Genomic DNA, 15,900 nt, shown 5'->3' on the forward strand with positions numbered 1-15,900 from the left:
CTTAGTACGTATACATGTGTTCGTGGATGATGCTTACGAGAGAGAGAGAGAGAGAGAGAGAGAGAGAGATCCTTGTGAAATAATCTCCCTCTTCGTAAATCCCCACAGGTTGGTTGAATCTTACAAGAGTATAATCCAGGCTATCGAAAGCTTAGGCCGAACGGTGACCATAGGAGTGAACTATTACGGCCGAGGGCACCTTAACAAGAGGAATCTCTACCAATACATACGTCAAGTTATGGGCCATTGGGTTCTCGGGCATTGAGGTAAGGTTGTTGACCCATACGAACACTGCTGTAATTTTGATTTGTATGTTGTTGGTCTCTGGTTAGCCCCACAAAGCAGGAATAGCAGATGAGAACGATGGCTTAAGGTTGTTTATTAAATCAAGGGTAATAAAAGATAGATCTATACTGATCAAATCTTATATGGGTGACTACAGAAGAATATTAATATTGAAATACATAGATTATTTGTAAAATGTACGAATATACAAATAAGTTCTGAAGCCATTTAAGTTAGGCTTTATACGTAATGTGTTCTAAAGAGAATTTTTATTTCTTTATTTTCTCGTCGTTTGTACGAAGTACAAATGTACAAATATGTTCTCAAGCCATTTAAGTTACGCTTTATTGTGTTCTAAAGAGAAAAATAAAAATAAAAAGTTTCAAAATGATGATTTTATAATACTGCAGAATAATTGATTTTTTTTGTCGTTTGTTCAATGTACATATGTACAAATATGTTCTAAAGCCAATTAAGTTACGCTTTATAATATGATCTAAAGAGAAAAATGTTTATAAAAATAAAGTTTCGAAATGATGGTTTTATAATATTGCAGAATAATTGATTTCTCTTTTTCTCTTCCTTATTCTCAACAGGCATCGATGGCGTTTTCCAAGGATAGCAGAATATTCATGCAAGACATCCAGAACAAAACGTACATGGCGAAGGTAAGTGTAAGATAAGGCTGAATACAAAATAATGTAGATTCTGAAACGCCAAAGTATACTTCAGGTACTGAAGGTTCCCTCGTGTGATTCTCAGTGGCTGGTAATAGCCATAAGGAAAAAAACGTCACAATTTTGGCTGGGAATAAAAGTCACGGGGAAAAAATCGTATTCTTTCATGGTGGCCGGTAATGAAGTCACAAGGAGTGGGGAGGGGGAGGGGGAGGGATGTTGGATTCATAATATCTTCGGGGTCATTATCTGTATGACAATGACAGTCTTTTGTGTATGTTTATACGGAAAATCCCTAACGGGGTTGTACTAAATACTCTGCAAATTTGGACAGATACCGGGTTGTATATATAACATATATATGTGTTTAGCATGCATACTATAGTAGATTCACATCAAGCGTGCATCTGATGTCTAGGCCAGTCCCTTACGACGCTCCTCATTGGCTGTTAATAAGCCAATCACAGGGCTGGAAACCCTCAGTCTCTTGAGAGAGTTGACATAGGATGGATGTACGTTTCACCTCTCCTGAGGGATACTTTTGAAAGCCGTATCCTTTAGGAGTGGTGGAACTCTCTCGAGAGACTGAGAGTTTCCAGACCTGTGATTGGCTTATCAACAGCCAATTAGGAGCGTCGTGAGGGACTGGCCTAGACATCACATGCATGATTGATGTGAATCTACTATAGTACATAATTCCTTTCTTACTAAAGTTTTCTTACTTCTCTCGCTTTCGATTTGAACAAGATCCAAATCTGGAACCATCAAATTCGGCAGAATCTAGTCGCCAACGGAAGTGCGGAGACCACCCAAGATTACGTGGAGTCGATGGGCGACTTCATGAATGAGATGAGAGAAGTCCAGATGAACTTGCGGAAGGAGATCAGGTGAGGAGTTACAAGGATTAGGATGTCTCAAAGACTTGTTAGTTCATCCTTAGAGGAGACATCGTGTGCTCACTTATCAGTAGGAGCAAGTTTTACTGTGCATTTAGTGTCCTAACGATTTTGTCTAGCTTACTTTGAGAGAGAGAGAGAGAGAGAGAGAGTTACAAGGATTAGGATGTCTCGAAGACTTGTTAGTCCATCCTAAGAGGAGACATCGTGTGCTCACTTATCTGTAAGAGCAGGTTTTACTGTGCATTCACAGTGTCCTCCTAATGATTTTGTTTAGCTTTCTATTAAAGAGAGAGAGAGAGAGTTACAAGGATTAGTCGTGTGCTCACTTATCGGTAGGAGCAGGTTTTACTGTGCATTCACAGTGTCCTAATGATTTTGTCTTGCTTTCTTTTAGAGAGAGAGAGAGAGAGAGTGTCAACACACTCGTATAAAGGGGTAGAATATATATATATACATATATATGCATGGTTTTTGTATTATGTGCATATGTATGCATGGTTAGTATAGTGTCCTTGAACTAAAAGCCTCAGTGGCGTGATCGGTATGGTTTCGGCCTGCCACCTCGGTGGCCGCGAGTTCGATTCTCGACCATTCCGTTGAGGGGTCAGAGATGTGTGTCTCTGGTGATAGAAGTTCACTCTCGACGTGGTTCGGAAGTCACGTAAAGCCATTGGTCCCGTAGCTGAATAACCAAATCCTTAACTTCTGAATATTTAGCCAGTGTGAACAAACCCCGTATCCTATAGTAGATTCACATCACCCGTGCATCTGATGTCTAGGCCCGTCCCTAACAATGCTCCTGATTGGCTATGTTGATAAGCCAATTGCAGGGCTGGAAACTCTCAGTCTCTCTCTTGAGAGTTCACATAGGGATACTTTTGAAAGACGTATCCCTCAGGAGAGGTGGAACATACTACGTCCTGCCTATGTGAACTCTCTCGAGAGAGACTGAGAGTTTCCAGCTCTGCGATTTGCTTATCAACATCCAATCAGGAGCGTCATTCCCTCAGGAGAGGTGGAACATACTACATCCAGCCTATGTGGACTCTCTCAAGAGAGACTGAGAGTTTCCAGCCCTGCGATTGGCTTATCAACATCCATTCAGGAGCGTCGTAAGTGACTGGCTTAGACATCAGGTGCACGGCTGATGTGAATCTACTACAGCAATCAAAATGGCGTTTCCTTTGCTTTTCAGAACAACGGTGAAAGAACAATTGCAAATGGCGGACAGCGAGGAAGCCGTGAGCATCGCCGTCTTGGTTCTCGTGTTGTCAATATCACCCATGATAATCCTCCTGGTCCGAAAAGCCACTCACATGGTGGAGGTAATTAACCGATTTCTGGAAGTTAGGTCTGTTTTGTGGGGTTTAATGTGCGGAGTTCAGTGAGGGACGCAGTTAAATGCTCTTTTCCCCCCAGAGAAAACAATTAAGATAACAAAATTAAACTAGTGTTGTTCGTCCAGCGTATAATCAACGCCACCATGACACTTTAACCACTGACCATTGGTGGCGTGTCCAATATGGTTGCCACGACAACGATTATGGCTAAATTTAACCTTGAAGAGAATAAAAACTACTGAGGCTAGAGCGTTGCATTTTGCTATGTTTGATGATTGGAGGGTGGATGATCAACATACCAATTTGCAGCCAACCAGCCTCAGTAGTTTTTAAGATCTGAGGGTGAACAGAAAGAAAGTGCAGACAGACTGATAGAAAAAGCCGGCACAACAGTTTTCTTTTACAGAAAGCTAAAAACAAAGGCGGGGCTTGGCTGCGAAGGGAGATAGGATAGAAAAAGAATTGGAATAGTACAGTCTTCGACACATTTATATGCAGAATAATTGTTATTATATAAAATCTGTGGATCTCTGCTTGTAGACAGTAAGGCAATATAATCCAACCGGTAGTTTTCTTTGCCCCTGGTAACTATTCTATTTCACAAATATTCGCATATTGTTAGACCACACGTTATAGTGCATTGCATTTAATTTCATAGGCTAAACACTGGGAGGTATTTAAAATTACTATTGTCGTTGTAATGATACTTATTTGAATAGATTTTGATCCTGCCCCCGATAAATAATCTCACACAGAGATGACCTGTTCACTCATGTAATATATTTCTGTTAATCTTTTTCATAACTTCTTCTCCCTAGATCTTCTCAGACACTTTGGCCACCAAGATGTCTCAGCTGAAAGTCGAGAAGAAACGCAGTGACAAACTCCTCTACCAGATGCTGCCTGTTGTGGTCGCGAAGCAGCTGAAGCAGAAAAAGCAGGTGAGAATGAGGCGTTGTCCTTCTTCTTCAAGGACTTCCTTTTGTTATGAGGTCAGGAAGTGTTGTCATATATGCTAGAAGAAAGAATCACGTAAAATGTCAAGAGATGGATATGGTTTGACATGGCTGCAGACTTCTTTAACGAAGATCTAGTTATATCTTTTTTTTTATAGACTAGTTCCAGCGAAGAGGGAAAAGACTCATTATCAAATGAAGACTCGTTATAAATCATGTAACCTGTAAAGAGAGAGAGAGAGAGAGAGAGAGAGAGAGAGAGAGAGAGAGAGAGAAGGAAATCTGAGACATTTGCTTTCAATATACATTCATTCAAATGATTTTGATAAATCTGTTGTGAACCCACATTGTTACTATTCCTTTGGGAATCCAAATTATATATATTGTTCAAGATTTAGCTAGAACCAAGGAAAAAGTAAAGTCTTTTACCCAAGTTTAATGCATCTATGCAAGTCACCCCTTCCACTTTGGAGGAATTCATTCTCCTTTCTTTTGAAAAAGCTATCTCTTCTCCCATTGGTGCTTGGAATTACCCCCAGAGGGACTGGAGGAGGAGCTTACCAGGAGAAAGCTTTGAAAGGCCTTGAACCCAGGAGCGGAGTCCTCAGAAGAACACCAGGTCTAGGGCAAGTCAGAGCTCCTGCTCCTGACCAGACGCCGCTGTCCCCCCACCCCTCCTGGGCCTGGCATTCCTTGCTTTGGGAAGCCCCAAGTATATTTTAAAAGTCCATAGTGCCAAACCTCAAGGAGAAGACGACCAGCCTCATTACTAAGGTACTGCAAGGGAAATTCCATTTCAACCAGGGAATTGTTTTTACCTTTGTCTGTACTTCATTTCCTTTTTCTAAGGCGACTTTGTGCAGTTTTCATTCCCCTCCGCCATCTGGGCTCAATTCTGTAATTACTCCCCTGTGATACTAGTAACATCCCCCTAGTGAATTTAAGCCACGACATAGTTTCTGCTGTGTAAATTTCCCAGTCATTTCATTTCCCCGATGAGTGGCCTTTTGATTGAAAGGAAGTAGTGAGTATTTGATTGATTGATTGTGTATTATATCTGGCGTCACAACATCTGGGTAACTGACACCGAAATAAATTAAATAGAAAAAATAAAATTTTTGATAAATTTCTTATAAAAATATCTATATATATATTATATAAAAATTTTGTTTATATATATAAGTTCTTACATAGACAATCTATGTATAATTTAAATTTGGTTGAGGAGGCCCGCCTCCACCATAAATTTATATAACTGCTCTATATTACAATCCTTTCCAAGAATTGTAGCTAGGATAAAATTACCTACTCTGTCACGACCCCAAGACAGGAACCTATGTCTCAAATTCCCGAATCTGGGACATTCAATCAGCAAATGTTTCACAGTCAAGGGCACAGTACAGTTATCACAAAATGGAGGATTTTCACGAGACATCAAGAAACCATGGGTGAGTCTTGTATGTCCAATCCTCAATCTGCACAACATCGTTTCTTGTCTCCATGGCATATTCGGATATGACCAAGGAGACACTGATGACGTGATACTGCGCATTTTTTGATTAGTCAAAATATCCTCCCACTGGGACTGCCAACATTTTTTAACTCTCTGACCTACTAGAGGATACAAATCCCGGTATGGTAGTAGGCATCTTGTGGGTTCTGGGGAGCTGACCGCAGACTTTGCAAGTTGCTCAGCTTTCTCATTCCCAGCCACCCCAACATGGGAAGGAACCCAACAGAACTTAATTTCTTTCCCTCTTCTTTTTAGTAAAAGCATCCATTCTAATATATCTAAAATCAGATATTTAAAGGGTTAAAAGATTCCAGCGACTGAAGAACACTTCTTGAGTCACAATATATAATAAAATTATTTTCATTCCGAATTAATATTTCCTTTAAAGCCTTTAAAATTCCATATAATTCTGCTGTAAAAATCGATGGAACAGATGATAACCTGCCGCTTCTCTCTACATCAGGGAAGGCTACACCAAAGCCGACGCCAGCATCTGACTTTGAGCCATATGTGAAAACTGCAGTGGAGTCATCATGTTGCAAAGAGTGTTCTAAAAATATTGACTGCATGGCCTCACTGGACAATTCTGTCTTGGTAAAATTAAAATATCTACAAAATTTTACCTCTGGAAAGTTCCAGGGGTAACTAACTGAATATGAGTAACGTTCGCCCTCGTGTGCTTCCCTGCCTTATGCCTATGTCTTCAATTTGCAGACACTGTGCCTGGCTGTGGTAGGAATTGGAAATCCTTCAAAGCTTGCAATTTTGATACGTTGAGCAATTTTCCTAAAACGCTGTGGCTGGACTGCTCCCTCCACGTGTTCGGGTGGACTGAAAGGCAGTCCCTGCCCCTTGTGTTCCTGGACCTCTGTAAATTTCTGTAAATATAGTGCTTTTAAAACTAGAGTCCAGCTTCTATAAAATTAAAAAAAAAAAAAAAAAAAATCCTCCCTCCTCAGTAAAATCGGCCTTATGCCTGAGAAGTTTAGTAATTTTTTCTTTGTTCAAACCCCTCGTCCTCCAGTCATGGCCTAAGTTTTCAATCTAATTGTATTTTCTGGGAGGAGACGAGATGGACACTATCTTATGTCTTTGACTCACTACAATGGCATTTTATTGCAGTAAGGTATTATTATTATTATTATTATTATTATTATTATTATTATTATTATTATTATTATTATTATTATTATTATTATTTTATATCAAGTCTATCATAGTCATTCTATTCGACTAGGTGGGTTTTTTTATAGTGCGGGGTTCCGGGTTGCATCCTGCCTCCTTATAAGGAGTCCATAACTTTTATCACTGTGTGTGCTGTTTCTGGAGCACATTTATTATTATTATTATTATTTTTTTTTTTTTTTTTTGCTCTATCACAGTCCTCCAATTCGACTGGGTGGTATTTATAGTGTGGGGTTCCGGGTTGCATCCTGCCTCCTTAGGAGTCCATCACTTTTCTTACTATGTGTGCCGTCTCTAGGATCACACTCTTCTGCATGAGTCCTGGAGCTACTTCAGCCTCTAGTTTTTCTAGATTCCTTTTCAGGGATCTTGGGATCGTGCCTAGTGCTCCTATGATTATGGGTACGATTTCCACTGGCATATCCCATATCCTTCTTATTTCTATTTTCAGATCTTGATACTTATCCATTTTTTCCCTCTCTTTCTCTTCAACTCTGGTGTCCCATGGTATTGCGACATCAATGAGTGATACTTTCTTCTTGACTTTGTCAATCAACGTCACGTCTGGTCTGTTTGCACGTATCACCCTATCTGTTCTGATACCATAGTCCCAGAGGATCTTTGCCTGATCGTTTTCTATCACTCCTTCAGGTTGGTGCTCGTACCACTTATTACTGCAAGGTAGCTGATGTTTCTTGCACAGGCTCCAGTGGAGGGCTTTTGCCACAGAATCATGCCTCTTTTTGTACTGGTTCTGTGCAAGTGCCGGGCATTCACTTGCTATGTGGTTTATGGTTTCATTTTTCGTATTGCACTTCCTACATATGGGAGAGATGTTATTTCCGTCTATCGTTCTTTGAACATATCTGGTTCTTAGGGCTTGATCTTGTGCCGCTGTTATCATTCCTTCAGTTTCCTTCTTTAGCTCTCCCCTCTGTAGCCATTGTCAATTGTCATCGCTGGCTAGTTCTTTAGTCTGTCTCATATTGTCCGTGCATTGGTTTGTTGTGCCAGTCCTGTTCTGTCTGTCTTTTCTCCTGTCTCTGTATATTTCTGGGTCTTCGTCTACTTTTATTAGTCCTTCTTCCATGCACTCTTTAGCCACTCGTCTTCACTGGTTTTCAGATATTGACCCCAGTGCTCTGTTTTCGATGTTGACGCAGTCCTCTATACTTAGTAGTCCTCTCCCTCCTTCCTTTCGTGTTATGTATAGTCTGTCCTATTTGCTCTTGGGTGTAGTGCTTTGTGTATTGTCATATGTTTCCTGGTTTTCTGATCTATGCTGCGGAGTTCTGCCTTCGTCCATTCCACTATTCCTGCGCGTATCTGATTACTGGCCACGTGCCCATGTGGTTTTATGGGCATTTATCATATGTTTCCGGCGGTTGAGTTTTGACTTGAGTATCGCCTTGAGTCTCTGCATATATTCTTTCCTGATCGTGTCTTTCATCTCTTGGTGTTTTATATCCCCTCCTTCCATTATTCCCAGGTATTTTGTATCCTGTCTCATCTATGTGTTTGATGTTGCTCCCATCTGGCAGCTTTATCCCTTCAGTTCTCGTTACTTTGCCTTTTTGTATGTTGACTAAGGCGCATTTTTCTATTCCAAACTCCATCCTGATGTCCCCAGATACAATCCTTACAGTCTGGATTAGGGTATCTATTTCCTTGATGCTCTTACCATACAGCTTGATGTCGTCCATGAACATCAGATGGTTGATTCTGTTGCCTCTTTTCTTGAGTTGGTACCCGGCATCCATCTTCCTGTAGTACTTTGTCATGGGAATCATGGCTACTACGAAGAGTAGTGGGGACAGTGAGTCGCCCTGGAAGATCCCTCTCCCTGATATTAAACCTCTGCTAGTCTTATTCCAGAGCTTGTAAGTATTGTATTCCAGTTGCGCATTGTATTTTTGAGGAAGCTGATGGTGTTTTCCTCTGCCCCATATATTTTCAGGCATTCTATTAGCCATGTGTGTGGTATCATGTCGAAGGCTTTCTTATAGTCTATCCATGCCATGCTTAGGTTGGTTTTCCTTCTCCTACTGTTCTTCATTACCATTTTGTCTATCAGGAGCTGGTCTTTTGTGCCCCTACACTTCCTTCTGCAGCCTTTCTGTTGGTGGGGGATGGTGTTTGTCTCCTCTAGGTAGTTGTATAGCCTTTCACTGATGATACCTGTTAGTAACTTCCACATTATTGGTAGGCAGGTGATAGGCCTGTAGTTACTGGCTATATTTCCCTTACTCTTGTCTTTTTGTACTAAGGATGTTCTTCCTGTGGTCATCCATTTGGGTGCTTGGTGATTTGAGATACAATGCTGGAGTTGTTCTGCTATTCGTGGGTGTAGGGCCTTGAAGTTTTTGAGCCAGTATCCATGGACTTCATCGGGACCTGGGGCTTTCCGGTTTGGCATTTTCTTTAGTTGGTGTCTGACTGTGTCTGTTGTGATCTCTGTGAATTATTATTATTATTATTATTATTATTATTATTATTATTATTATTATTATTATTATTATTATTATTATTATTATTATTATTATTATTAACCAAACAAAAACTTCTTTCAGTTTTCTTCTGAAGATTGAAAAAGAAACCCACAAATTCAATTTGTAACTTGTTTACTTCTAAGTATTTACATTTAGTTTTTACTCCACACTCGAGTACTTTCAGGCCCTTCTGTGGCCCATTCTCAAGAGATGTTTGGGATGTTAGCCTGGGTCAAGGCCCAGCAGTCTTCTGGAACTTCTTCTCGTTGTGCTGTCATTTATGCGATGGCTGTTCTGGTTTTCTTGACAGTTGCCAATCCCCTCTTGTCGCTCTGATATCCTGAGCTGATGGTCAATGGGATTCACCCTTGTGGTAAGGGTGTGGTCACCGAAAGTCTGTTGGGCAGGAAACCTAATCTCCAGGTCAGCAGGGTCAATCTTAGCTTCTTTTAATATCAAAGCTCGGCTTATGGGATCTTCTGAGGTAAAACCTTTGTTTCCTTCAATTACTTTAATCTCTCTGAAAAGTGCACCTTCTACTACCCTCCTGTGACTAATTTTGTTGCCTTTGTATATAAGCCTACTCGAGTGTGGAGTAAAACTAAATGTAAATACTTAGAAGTAAACAAGTTACAAATTGAATTTGTGGTTTTTTTTCATTATTATTATTATTATTATTATTATTATTATTATTATTATTATTATTATTATTATTATTATTATTATTATTATTATTATTATTAAAGCTTCCGCAGAGTATAAAAAAACGTCCAGATGTGAACAAAGGAAGGAGGTAGGCACTGTTGACTATATACGATACCTAATTACAATAAAGCACCAGAGATCAAAGACGAGCCAAATTATGAGTCTAGTCGTCCGTCTCTCGTTCTAGGTACCCGCAGAGAGCTTTGAAAGCGCCACCGTCTACTTTAGCGACATCGTGGGCTTCGAAGAACTGTGCGCTGACAGTTCTCCGCTGCAGGTAAGCTTAAAAACTCCTGGAAATTTTCAGTGTTTTCCTTCGAAGCTGTGAAATAGAAAGCAGTTCGTTCCTGTAGACACGTTTAAACTGTTTGCACGAGCTTCTTTTGTTTTCCTTTCGTGGTTTATCGTACTATTCTACTTTAGCAACATCGTAGGCTTCGCGGAACTGTGTGGAAATTTGCAGTGTTTTTCCTTTGAAGCTATGAAATTGAAAGCAGTTTCGTTCCTGTAGACAACGTTTAAACTGTTTGCACGAGCTTCTTTTGTTTTCCTTTCGTGGTTTACCGTAATAATGTTTTAGTCAGAAGTGGCCCACGCAGATAAATGCAGGATTCAGTGTACATACATATATATTTATTTCGGTTTTATTTTTTATTATTTTAGTTTTATCACCATTCATTTATTCGCAGATCGTATCACTTCTCAACATGCAGTACAGGGTCTTCGACGCCAAGCTGGAGCGATACGACGTCTACAAGGTAGAAACCATCGGGGACGCTTACATGGTAGTTTCCGGTCTGCCGAAGAGGAATGGTAAGAATCGAAGCTCTCTCTCGCCGGTAACCGGGGACTGCCTTATAACGAATTTGGGCTTGGACCTGCTTCCAGTTTTAAGGAACGTTATTTATGAGAGTTTGATAATGAGTAGATATGTATTTCTTTTACACATCTAATACACCTTTCAACTACTCAACTTCAGTAAGAGATAGGTGTGGCACCGTAAATAAGTCTTTCGTTAAATTGTGTTGAGCAGGCATAATGTCTGTAGTCAAATTTACTCTGTAGATCTGCTGAGAATAATTCTTTTGTCTTGCAACTGATAAAATAATTTCCCCATACGACCAAGTCAGACGGAATGGTGACTTGTAGTTATACAGTCGTTGTTGTAAAGTATCTTCTTCTTCTCCTTTTTTTTTTTTTACAGAAATATCCCAGGATTTCTTTTATCTTCATTTTGCAGGGCAGAAGCACGCTTCGGAAATAGCCTGCCTAGCACTGGACCTCCGCCATGCGGTGCAGAGCATCGGTATCCCACACAAAGCAGGGCAGTGGTTGCAGGTAACGAGATATACTTCCTATATTTATGCACACTGAACCTGTCAGTAAGAACTGCTCACGAGAAAGGTTGCCCCAAGAGCGCCTGCGATGTAAGATAAAACTGTACCTCCTTTCATTTTATTTTCCGCCCTCTCCTAACAATTGGTTCACAATGCAACTGCGAGGTTTTCCTCCTGTCATACCTTTCAAACCTTTTGCTGTCAATTACCGTCTCAGCGCTGAATGACCTCATTTGGTCTAAATTCTATATTCAATCAATCAACAATACCTATATGTTTCCCTGACCATTGCCGTTATAAAAAAAAAAAAACAAAGTAGTCTCTGTTACTCATGGGAAAAACTACCCTGGATGCGGCCTTTGAGGTTTCTTCATGAACAGCTGTTTAGTGACTAAGTTTCTTATCTGTAGGTCGAAGGAGAGAATTTTTCTTCTTCTGCCCTTCTTTAGACTCCTTGTCATATGTTACTAAGAGAATTTGGTTTTGCTTTGGAGGTTACAAAAGTGATAAACACTCAGATCATTACTTAGTCAAATACAAAAGCCATAATGCCTACACAGAATCATGTATTTTAGATGTGTTTACAACAGTTTCTAGGCTCTTAAATCCACATTTTGAATTACACGGTGAGGATGTCTGTCTTTAAATACCCACTTTTAACACATTTCCATTTTGAATTATTCTTATCTATCTCCCCAGATTACTCGTCGAAAATGTCTTCGTCTTTAGATATCCACTTTTAACACATTTTCATTTTGAATTATTCTTATCTATCTCCCCAGATTATGTGTCGGAAATGTCTTGTCTTTAAATACCCACTTTTAACACATTTCCATTTTGAATTATTCTTATCTATCTCCCCAGATTACGCATCGAAAATGTCTTCGTCTTTAGATATCCATTTTTAACACATTTTAAAGCATTTTCCACTCCCTCAGATTCGTGCTGGCATCAACACCGGGCCAGTCGTAGCAGGGGTCGTAGGCACCAAGATGCCCAGGTACTGTCTCTTTGGCGATACGGTTAACACGGCATCCCGGATGGAGACTACATGTGAAGGTATAGCCTGAGATGATTAGCTTCATAAAACCTTGTTAATTTACTTATTTAGTTGCACAGGTGGAGGTAAAGTTTTGGATGGCTGTTTTTGCCTTTCACGTTTTCCTCTTCACAAAGAACTAAAGGAGGCTACTTCTTTTGAAGGTCTCTTGTTAGTGATGTCAGCCTTTTCCAGAGATTTCATCATTTGACACTGTTTTATTATAGTAGTTTAAGTTTCTCTAATGAGATTTTTTTTTTGAAAATTGCTAATTAATCCATCTGAATGCAAAACTAATTCAGACCGATAACCTGAGACTGATACACAAGTTATTAACTCCCGTATTCATTCTTCTACTCGTGCTGATAGCCATGAGGATTCAAATCTCCCTCAGTACCAGAATGGCTCTTCTGGCTGCTGGTGGATTTATAATGGATTTCAGAGGATACATCGAGGTCAAGGTATGGATGGAGAAACTATTGCAGAACTATTGTTTGCCTCTTCGCAATATTTTTCACAGAGAAATATTCACTTATTACTTTGTTTTTCTATATTTTCATGAACTAGATGCACTTTTTGTGATAAAACTATTAAATGCTCATGGTCTAAGTATTTTTAGAGTTTTTGTTCTCTTTGAACTACCAAAATAGGCAGTTTTAAGCATTTTTAGAGGGGTTTTAAGTATTCGCATATCTGAGCTACTCACGGGAGGGTATGGTACGCATCCCTCGCGAATCAGGGGGCCCTATAATGTATATACCCAAGAAGGAGAGAGACTTCATTCATTTCTTGTGATATTTCAAGACTTCCCGTAGAAAGAGTATCCATAAATGTTAGAAAATCTAGTATTTTTGGACACGCTCTCTCGGGAAAGCCTTGAAACACTCGACTCGGTGAAGAAAGTCCCTCGTTCCTGGCTACTGAATGTGATCAGCAATACAGCATTCGCCATAGCAGAGAAGTTAAACTTCAATGGGTAAAAAGCTAGCCTGTTGAATCTACTGTATTTATACAGAACATGAAGAGCCGATGGTGTGAAAAGTAAAAAGGATTGGAAATGAAGTTAACTGCACATTTTCATTGTTACTTTTCTGGAAGCCTCAACTTAGCATTACTCCAGCAGGCCCCATGTACTGTACTGTATGCCAGCGACAGGTTATGGTAGTCCTTTTGATGAATTCGTTTTGCCATGTTATAAAAGGGGTTTCTTCTACCACCTGTAACAATTCAAATTCTAAGTGTCATTCTCAACTGCAAATTCACATTTGAGTAACCCATCGGGGCTATATTCTTTTCATTTGCTCCAAAAAATAGCTACACCAGTCAAATATACAGAAAGGATTTTACAGCTGGGGTGAAAATCCACGTTTTCATTAGTACCGCTTGCAAACTTTTAATGCGGATACAATCATCACATGAATACATTCATTACATCTACAGGTTTTAATTCTGTAAAGTTGTTATTGACGTTTGTTATTCTTCAATTATAACACAGGACAGGGTTTAGTTCTGTAAAGAAGTTGTCATTGACGTCTGATATTCATCCCTTATAACACAGGGTAAAGGAGAAATGGCCACCTACTGGTTGGAAGGCAGAGATGGACTTCAGCTACAAGACCCTACACTGGAAGACATAGGCGCTGACGAAGGTGACAGCGCAAATAATGCAGCGTTCATGCAAATGGTGGACGAGTTGGACGACTCCCCAGAACGTAAAAACCCAGACAAGGGAAAGAAATGAGGACGTATGTTGTTCGATCGTAGTCGGGGAATTATTGTAGATAGCAAGGAAGAGAGTAGACGTAGCGCTGCAGGCAGATGCAGCGCCAGTGTAGCACAGACGACTGAAGTTGAAAAGACTGTAGGCCCAAAGGAAAAGGTTTCGCCAGATAGTTCCAGGACGTTCAGGACCAAAAGGCTATGGAAGCGAAGTAAGAGTCTGAAGAGGTCCAGAGATCGCAGTGTTTCCCCCGTCTTCACCAGAGCTCCAAGAATTCTCAAAAGAAGAAGGAAAATGAAACGCCGATTAAAGCGTTCATAAGCAAAGGGCAGCGAGCAGATCGAACAATATGGATGTTAGAGGTTTGAAGATTTCATTGTATCCTAGTTAATGTTACGTACATCCATACTGCCGATATATAAATATGTATGACGAATAGTATTAGTAAAAAATGTCCAGGCAATATCAGCCTCGACATAAGTTAATGTACATGTACTATATTAGTAGCATTAGCTTTTCTAGTCACGTAAGTTTGAGTACAAAATACCAATTATTCGAATTAAATAGTGTGCACTTATATTTATCAGAAAAAAAAATACTAAATAAAACACACAAAACCTTTCTCCACCTCCAAGAGTAGGCAGTGGGTTTGAAATCAGTGAATACTAATGGGTTTAAAATCAATGAACTGCAACTCATTCAGCGACTGAAACTGTTTCCAATGGCCCAGGGAATCTCACTCTACTGAGTGCCATGTCTTACAAAGCATAGTTTAGACGCCGCTATGAAATTAAAAGAAAAAAAATGGGAATAACACGCTCTCCTATAGTATGCAAGTAACATTCTTAGCTTTTGAAAACGTTTACTAAATCTTACCTTAATCAAAAGCAGAAATAGCATAAGTATCTCTGCAGCATCACGCTTACAAGCCGATGGCTCTACCATCGGCATAAAAAAACTTTTTAGGATATTTCAGTGCTGTATTGATCTTCCGAATTAATAGATTAGATTTCAATGGTTTGGTTGGTATCCATTCTTGTGCAGTTTTACATATACAAAATTATTTCCAGAGATTCTCAAGTAGCTTGTATGGTTTTAGCACTTGTTGGATGAAGTGAGAGATACAATTAAGGCAAATATATCTTAAGTATGGCCGTAACGGAGAAAACCAATTTTAATACATTTTTATTTGCATTATTTTCATTAGAGTATAAGCACAATCAGCTGGTTTTAGCTCATTATCTTTACGATTGCGAACGTCACACAACCTTTGTTGACAATTCTCATTTAAATATGAAAGCATATAGTAATGCCGAAGAAGAATTATTATTTTGATTTAAGAAGTATAAGCAAATAAACAAAATCAGCTGGTTATATCTAATTGATCCCTGGGCTTATGAACGTCGCACAGCCTCTGTTTATGACAATGGGAATAATTCTCATCAAAATATGAACACATTTTGTTAATGCTAAAGAAGAATTATTATTTCAATTTAAGAATAATAAAGAAATAAACAAAATCAGCTGGTTTTATATAATTCATCCCTACGAGTGTGAACGTCACACAACCTTTGTTGACAACGATCGAAATAGAAATAATTCACATTAAAACATAAAAACATTTTAATATTGAAGAAGAATTAATATTTAAGTTTAACAATTATATAAACAAGATCAGCTGGTTTTATCTAATTGTTCCCTACGATCCCAAAAGTCACACGGCCTCTGCTTAAAAAGATGGGAATACTTCACATT

General features: G+C 39.4%; 1 protein-coding gene across 1 annotated transcript; it reads left to right on the plus strand.

Annotated features, from left to right (window-relative positions):
• Window positions 1-50: 50 nt before the first annotated feature.
• On the plus strand, window positions 51-15,663 carry LOC135208216 (atrial natriuretic peptide receptor 1-like). Its single transcript, XM_064240339.1, has 11 exons — window positions 51-266; window positions 882-953; window positions 1,710-1,849; window positions 3,057-3,186; window positions 4,020-4,142; window positions 10,237-10,326; window positions 10,739-10,862; window positions 11,290-11,387; window positions 12,325-12,445; window positions 12,795-12,886; window positions 13,984-15,663. The coding sequence occupies exons 2-11, from the start codon at window positions 888-890 to the stop codon at window positions 14,164-14,166; spliced, it is 1,167 nt and encodes a 388-aa protein (XP_064096409.1). The 5' UTR covers window positions 51-266; window positions 882-887; the 3' UTR covers window positions 14,167-15,663.
• The last annotated feature ends 237 nt before the right edge of the window (window positions 15,664-15,900 follow it).

The sequence above is a fragment of the Macrobrachium nipponense genome, chromosome 35, assembly GCF_015104395.2.
Source record: "Macrobrachium nipponense isolate FS-2020 chromosome 35, ASM1510439v2, whole genome shotgun sequence".
NCBI lineage: Eukaryota > Metazoa > Arthropoda > Malacostraca > Decapoda > Palaemonidae > Macrobrachium > Macrobrachium nipponense.

Bases quoted from the DNA above. Each gene is read 5' to 3' on its own strand.
- LOC135208216 (XM_064240339.1), top strand. From the start codon at position 888: ATGGCGTTTTCCAAGGATAGCAGAATATTCATGCAAGACATCCAGAAC. The intron at 11,388-12,324 runs GTAACGAGATAT...CCACTCCCTCAG, and splicing joins AAGCAGGGCAGTGGTTGCAG to ATTCGTGCTGGCATCAACAC. The intron at 12,887-13,983 runs GTATGGATGGAG...CTTATAACACAG, and splicing joins GAGGATACATCGAGGTCAAG to GGTAAAGGAGAAATGGCCAC.